Source organism: Megalobrama amblycephala, linkage group LG21 (assembly GCF_018812025.1).
Source record: "Megalobrama amblycephala isolate DHTTF-2021 linkage group LG21, ASM1881202v1, whole genome shotgun sequence".
Taxonomy (NCBI): Eukaryota; Metazoa; Chordata; class Actinopteri; order Cypriniformes; family Xenocyprididae; genus Megalobrama; species Megalobrama amblycephala.
In genome coordinates, this window is record NC_063064.1 from 32,915,035 (window position 1) to 32,922,310 (window position 7,276).

General features: G+C 37.9%; 1 protein-coding gene across 2 annotated transcripts in view; it reads right to left on the bottom strand.

The window, feature by feature from the left end:
• The window catches only part of LOC125256397 (heterogeneous nuclear ribonucleoprotein L-like), an 18,112-nt gene extending 11,391 nt beyond the window's left edge, over positions 1–6,721 (bottom strand). The window contains exons 1-3 of one of the 2 annotated variants that reach the window (XM_048172377.1): positions 6,592–6,721; positions 2,083–2,181; positions 935–1,042 (exon numbers count right to left, since the gene is read on the bottom strand). In XM_048172377.1, the coding sequence (XP_048028334.1) occupies positions 935–1,002 (68 nt within the window). In that variant the 5' untranslated portion in view covers positions 1,003–1,042; positions 2,083–2,181; positions 6,592–6,721. Of the gene's footprint in view, positions 1–934; positions 1,043–2,082; positions 2,182–5,239; positions 5,287–6,591 lie in introns of those variants that run through there. The other variant, XM_048172379.1, reaches the window with a different exon arrangement.
• Positions 6,722–7,276: the final 555 nt, after the last annotated feature.

Sequence of the window (7,276 nt, forward strand, 5' to 3'; positions counted from 1 at the left end):
AAATTTTGGTCTGAATTACTTCAGCCTACAAGACACCAACTGAACTTTGTCTGCATTGTATTGATCATGAAATGGACTTCTCTAATGAAGTGTTGGTGGAAAGATCTGGTTTCTCCCTGGTTATTTTTTATCCATTTCTAATGCAGTTTTGTGTTCCTAACCAGTAACCTTTGTCTTATTTAATGGGGCCTTCAACATTAGCTCCTTCAAAATGAAGACTCAACATTTCTTATGGGTTTAGAATAACAGTTTATTTAAAAAATAAACTTTTTTTGGGGGGTGAACGAATGCTTTAAGAGAATAATAAAATAAAAACAATGGAAAAAAAGACTTCACTCTAAAAAATGCTGGGTTAAAAACAACCCAAGTTGGGTTGAAAATGGACAAACCCAGTGGTTGGGTTAAATGTTTGCCCAACGTGCTGGGTAGTTTTATTTAAACCAAATATTGTTTAAAAGTTACTGTACGGCTGGCTTAAAATGAACCCAAATTAAATTAAAAATCAGACACATAATTACTAGAGGCAACAATAATAAAAGAGGAGCATTTATTAATAAGCAATTTAATAAATGTTTATTGTTTAAGTATTATTCAAATGTTTGTTTATTAAACTTGAATAAATATTAATTTCCAACATATTATGGGTTCATTTTAAGCAAGAAATATAGTAATTTTTAAACAATTTTTGGTTTAAATAAAACTACCCAGTTTGTCCATTTTCAACCCAACTTGGGTTGTTTTTAACCCAGCATTTTTTAGAGTGTGACCTTTACCTGAAAACACTTTGAACTCATGTCCCAAGCTGAACACTAGTGGACACTATTTTACTCTACTTTTCTTCGTAAAGCAGTAATGCGGTTTTTTATGAAATACTTGACTGCCTTCCAGTCTCGGGTTCCTAAAACTTCTGGTTCTGCCTCAATGCAATGCTCACAGTCCATTTTTCCAGGGACTTGGTTCCTCGTAATGAACTTCTTGAGGTGCTTTTCCACTGCAGCACATTCATCGGCGGACCAGCATCTTCTGGCTGCAGTTTGTTTGCCTAAGTATACATTAAAAAAAAAAAAAAAAAAAGTTATGTTTATGAACTTAATTTGAAAAAAAAAAAAAAAAAAAAAACCCATCTGAAACACTACTGGTTTTGATTAAAATTATATATTATACACATATATACAAAAAACAAACACACACACAAACACTTAAAATTGGTTTCGTGCACACAGGGGTAAAAAAATAGCCCATGTGTACAATGAAATATACTACTGGATCTTTAATGTTGTGGGCTTATTTTTCTGCTGGAGGTCCGGAACATCTTGTTCAGATACATGGCATCATGGATTCTATCAAATAACAACAGATGAAAATCAAAACCTGACTCATCAGGACAATGATCCAAATCAAACATCAAAACCAACACAAAAATGTGTCACTGAGCACAAAATGAAGCTTCTGCCAAGGTCGTCCCAGTCCCCTGACCTGAACCCTAAAGAAAATGAGTGGAGTGAAGGGAAGAGAAGAAGCACCAACATGGAGCTGGAATCTGAAGGATCTGGAGAGATTCTGCATGGAGGAATGATCTCTGATCTCTGGTCAGGTGTTCTCCAAACTCATCAGGCATTATAGAAGATGACTCCGAGCTGTTATCTTGGGAAAAAGGAAGTTGCAAAAAGTATTGAATAAAAGGGTATGATTAATTGTGAGCAATGTGTATTAGAGAAAAACATTTCTCTCATAATGAGATTTCCCCCCCATTTAAAATTATTATTCTCCAATGAAAGTTGGGATTTTTGTAGATTTTTTAAATAAAAGATCAAAAGTATTAACGATGCAGATTTATTTTCACAGCCTTCTTTGGTCATATTCACTAAGGGTATGAATAACCATCAAAATAAAGTGAATAGTCGATCTCATAACTCTGAGTGTTAGTAGACTGGTAGGGTTAGGTTTAGTTGAGTTACTTATGTAGTTACTTATAGTCAGTAGAATTCTAATATGTCAACTTTTCCAGGGCCCAAAAACACCCTCAGACCCCAAAGGATTAAAGATCAGCTGAACCATCAATCTGCTTTACTTTAAGCTCACCTCTCTTTTTGGCCGTCTTTGCTTTTGGTTGCAAATATACTGTTGAAGTTGGTTCCTCAATGGACTTCACGCTGTCTACAGCTTCCGGAATAAATTCATCTGAGTGCAAGAAAAAAAAAAAAAAAGTATTTAAAAAGAAAAATCAATCTATTTAAAAAGACAAATCAAAATCTAAATTAACTGCAAGCAACACTGACAAGATTATGACCTATCATACAGAAACTTTAAAAGTCAATGCTCAAATGTTCGAGTTTTTTTTTTTTTTTTTAAGTTTATTTAGCCATATGATGTTATAAAAATGGGGTGAAGCATCATGACTGAACTTTCTATTTGGTCTGTAGTAGTTTGGACAGGACTTTGATAGCACAGATAAGGCTCACACCGTGTCTACACCAGACGTGATTTATCGCGTTGCGCCGCAACAGCTAAAAGCTGTCTACACTGAACGTGACACGATGACCATTGGACTACGTCACAAATAGAATGGGGAATCGCTCCGTGCCGCATCCAGTGTAGACAATATCACGGATTATAATGGGATCTATTGTCTTTTGACATGTTGCGTCGCTCGCATCCGGTGTCACTCCAATGCTCACTACTGTACAGACTCAGGCTCCAAATCACTACTGTGCAGACAAAGGCAAATGACGTAACCGGTCAAGATGACAGCAGCCAATACTGGGTGTTGTCATCAACAATGTTTTAGTTTTACCTTTTCTATAGTGGAATGAAGTGGAGATGTGTCATCTGTTTTTTTTGTTCGTTTTGTTTTGGGTTTTTTGTGTGTGTGGGGGGGGGGGGGTCTATGATTCACAGTCTATGTTTAAAGTAAAGGCTTATATTAAAAGGAACATATGGAAAACACATGAAAAAAAAGTTCTTTATTTTTGTTATTTAATTAAAACAAGCAAACTTTCTTATATTTTAGATTCATTGCACAGTAACTGAAATATTTCAAGAGTTTTTTTGTTTTAATTCTGATGGTTACAGCTTACTAGAGCTGCAACTAACGATTATTTTTTCTGTTGACTAATCTAACGATTATTTTTATTAAATATTTTTTATTAATTTAGTGTTCTTTTTTTTGATTAGTCAAGTCAAGTCAAGTCAAATTTATTTATATAGCGCTTTTACAATTGGTAATTGTTTCAAAGCAGCTTTACATATTAGAAGCACAGAAAAAAGGGAAGTGGTTAAAAATAAGCTGTACAAACAAGCGTGGTAATATGTAACATATACAAGATGGTGCTACATTAAGCCAATGTCGGCTGACTCCCAGGGGTGGAAAAAAACCCCTAGGAGAAAAACCCAGCGTGCTAACACTGGGAAAAAAGTCCTAGGAGGGAAAAAACCCCTTGGAAGATATATATAATATATATATCAATATATATATATCAAAATCTAAATTATACATTTTATTATAGAGATTAAAAATAGATTATATATAAATATATGTAAGCGGATACGGGGATTAGCTACTGAATCCTTTGGATAACTTTACAAAAAATTATAAGTACAACTTCTAATATAATATTTCAACTTTTATTAATTTTTTTTTTTCAACTGACTGACTTCTCATGTGATTTATGAGCTTCTACAACTTTTGACCTCCTAATTGAACTCCTTTCCACAAACTGATCGTAGAAATAAAAAACAGAATAAAAATGGTAACACTTTACAATAAGGTCTCATTTATTAACATTAATGTATTAACCAACATCAACTAACAATGAGCAATATATTTGCTACAGTATTTATTAATCTTTGTTTATGCTAGTTAATAAAAATAGTCATTGTTAGTTAATGATAGTTCACAGTGCATTAACTAATGCTAACAAATGAAACCTTACTGTTTGTGCTTAATAAGATTAAGAGAAATCTGTTATTCATTTTTATGGTAACACTTTACAATAAGTGCAACCATAATCACACTCTCTCAATATTCAAAGTGCAATTAAGACCAATTTTTTTCTTTGATACAGAGCTAAGAGATTGTTACAACTACACTGCCCATCCTAAAATAGCTTTCATATTGAGAGATATATTCATCAGAAATCTCGTTTGAATGCGCCCACGCGTCTACTTTCACATTCACGATGGCATGTAACTCTGTAAATATGGAGCGGCGGCGACCGTTATCCAGCTGAATTAAATGTTTTTTTATTTAAATACAAAGCAAAACGACAGTGGAGGCATAATGTAAACGTTGCGGTGGCATATTCTTTCCTAATCATCCTAACACTCTGTCATGACAATATCACAAGACTACTTTTCACCTCGACAAGAAATCTCGTCACATTTTAATCTAGTCACATTTTAATCTCATGTCACACCCCTAGTGCTCGTGCATCGCAGTTGTGCTGCCGCGGTACGCCATCTCGTTTTTGCAAAGGGAACAAAGGACCATTTTATTTGGCCTCTGTTTAAAGTATTCCCATACTTTTGATAATCGTGGTCTAGGTTTTTGTGATAGAATAGAACTTTCTCCATTCCCAGGAGCAGAAGCCGCCATTACGCAAGATGAATGTAAACAATGTGACGCGTTGACGCATTTCACGCACGTCGATGTATTTTCGTAGTCGACGTAATTGATTACGTCGACACGTTGTTGCAGCACTACAACTTACAGCTTGGGAAAATGAAAAAAAAAAAAACCAAAAAAAAAAAAAAAAAAAGAGCATCTCAAAAAATGAAAATATTCCACTGAGCTTGATTAGTTTTGAGTATAAATATTGGGTACCTCCTAAACTAGTTTAGAACATGCAACCTCAATTATGGGGAAGACTACTGATATGACAGTCGTCCAGAAGATGAACATCAACAACCTACACAAGGAGGGTAAACCACAGAAGGTCATCGCTGAAAGAGCTAGCTGTTCACAGAGAGCTGTATCGAAATATACACATAGGAAGTTGACTGGAAGGAAAAAGCATGGTAGGAAAAGGTGCATAAGCAACAGGGATGACTGCAGCCTTGGGAAGATTATCAGGAAAAGCAGATTCAAGAACTTGGGAGAGCTTCACAAGGAGTGGACCGAAGCCGGAATCGGTGCATCAAGAGCCACAGCACACAGACATCTTCAACTGTCACATTACAACTGTCACATTCCTAGAACCAAGTCACTTCTGAATCAGAAACAAAGCAAGAAGCATCTCACCTGGGCTAAGGAGAAAAAGAACTGGATTGTTGCTCATTGGTCCAAAGTCCTCTTTTCAGATGAAAGCAAGTTTTGAATTTTATTTGGAAATTATGGTCCCAGAGTCTGGAGGAAGAGTGGAGAGGCACAGAATCAAAGTTGCTTGAAGTCCAGTGTGAAGTTTCCACAGTCAGTAATGATTTGGGGTGCAATGTCATCTGTGTTGGTCCACTGTGTTTTATCAAGTACAAAATCAATGCAGCCATCTACCAGGAGATTTTAGAGTACTTTATGCTTCCTTCTGCTGACAAGCTTTTGGAGATGCGGATTTCATTTTGCAGCAGGTCTTAGCACCTACCCACAGTGCCAGAACTACTTTTAAGTGGTTTGCTGACCATAATATTACTGTGCTTGACTGGTCAGCCAATTCGCTGGACCTGAACCCCATAGAGAATCTATGGGATATTGTCAAGAGGAAGATAAGTAGCATCCGACCCAACAATACAGACAAGCTAAAGGTCGCTATCAAAGCAACCTGGGCTTTAATAATACCTCAGCAGTGCCACAGACTAATCGCCTCCATGCCACGCTGCATTGCAGGATTTTTTTTCCAAAAGGAGCCCCTACCAAGTATTGAGTACATAATTAAACCTTTGGATATTGTTTTTTTAATTGATCTTTGAGAAAATATTCTATTTTTTAAGATACTGATTTAATTTTCCTAAGCTACAAGTTGTAACCATCGGAATTACAACAAAAACTCTTGAAATATTTCAGTTTGTCTGCAATGAATCTAGAATATAAGAATGTTTGCTTTTCTAATTTTTTGAGATGCACCTATGGGGTGTTATACAGATCAGCAATTTTTTGGTACGAGTCTTTCCGTTACAACACAGAAGGGGACAGCGACACAGGAATGCAGGTAATGATGTTTACTGAACAACCAGTTGACAGAGTGCAGGTAAGTGATAGCAGGTAAATACGATGGCAGATATGGATGTAGAACTGATACTTGTCTTTGTGTTGCAGTAATGGCAGACGGATGACAGACTTTGAGCTGGAGCAGACTCAGATGAACTCACGAAGGAAGAGGAGACAATGAGGAAACGAGGGAACACACAGGTAAGTATCTTCAGTGGAGTCCTTAAGGTAAGCAAGCAGGTAAGACCATGTGCAAACGAGACTGGACAGTGACTGAGTGAGTGCGTGAGTCTTTTGTGCTGCTGCTGATGAGGGTGGTGATGGGCTGCAGGTGTGCGTGATTAAAACGGCGGTGATGACGTGAGCTGTGTCTGTGTGAAGGTAGAGCCTGGCTAGTCTGTGACATTACTAGGGGAATAGGGAATAGATCTTCCCTTGGAGCACTGGCTCACCCAGAAGCAGATCAATAGCGCAGTCCCATGGCCGGTGTGGAGGCTTTCTTGGGCAGAAGACATCACTGAAGTGGGAGTAACACTGGGGAATGTCCACTGAACGGTTGTCTAGGGGGCTTTCTTAAAGACGTAGCACAGACTGGTAATTCTTCAAAACAAGGAGAGCTTGGAACAGGAAACTCAGGAAAGCAGTCCAGGAAGCAGTTGTCACCCCACTTCAGGATTTCCCCAGTATTCCATGAAATGACTGGGTTATGCTGCTCCAACCACGGGCGCCCTGAAGATCGGTGGATTCCTCCAGAACCAGCAGATGGGGTTGCTCAACGTGGAGGATGCCGACTTGAAGTTGGATCGGGCCTGCGCTGAAGCGCACTTGACTTCGGCTGACGAGCCTTCCAGTTACCAAGTGGATCTGGTAAGTCGACGGCGTGGCTGTTGTCTTGAGATCGAGCTGTCGGCAGAGGGCGCCGGATAAGAAATTACCAGCTGACCCAGAATCGAGGAGGGCACTGACTGGAAGAGACAAACCGGCAGCAGTAAGGTTTTACAATAGTGGTGAGTGGTTTCATCTTATTAATAGAGGGAATAATCACACTCACCATGGGATGAACTGGGCGAGTGGGGCATTCAGAGATGTAATGCCCAGATAATCCACAATATAAACATAAGTTCTGGGTCAACCGTC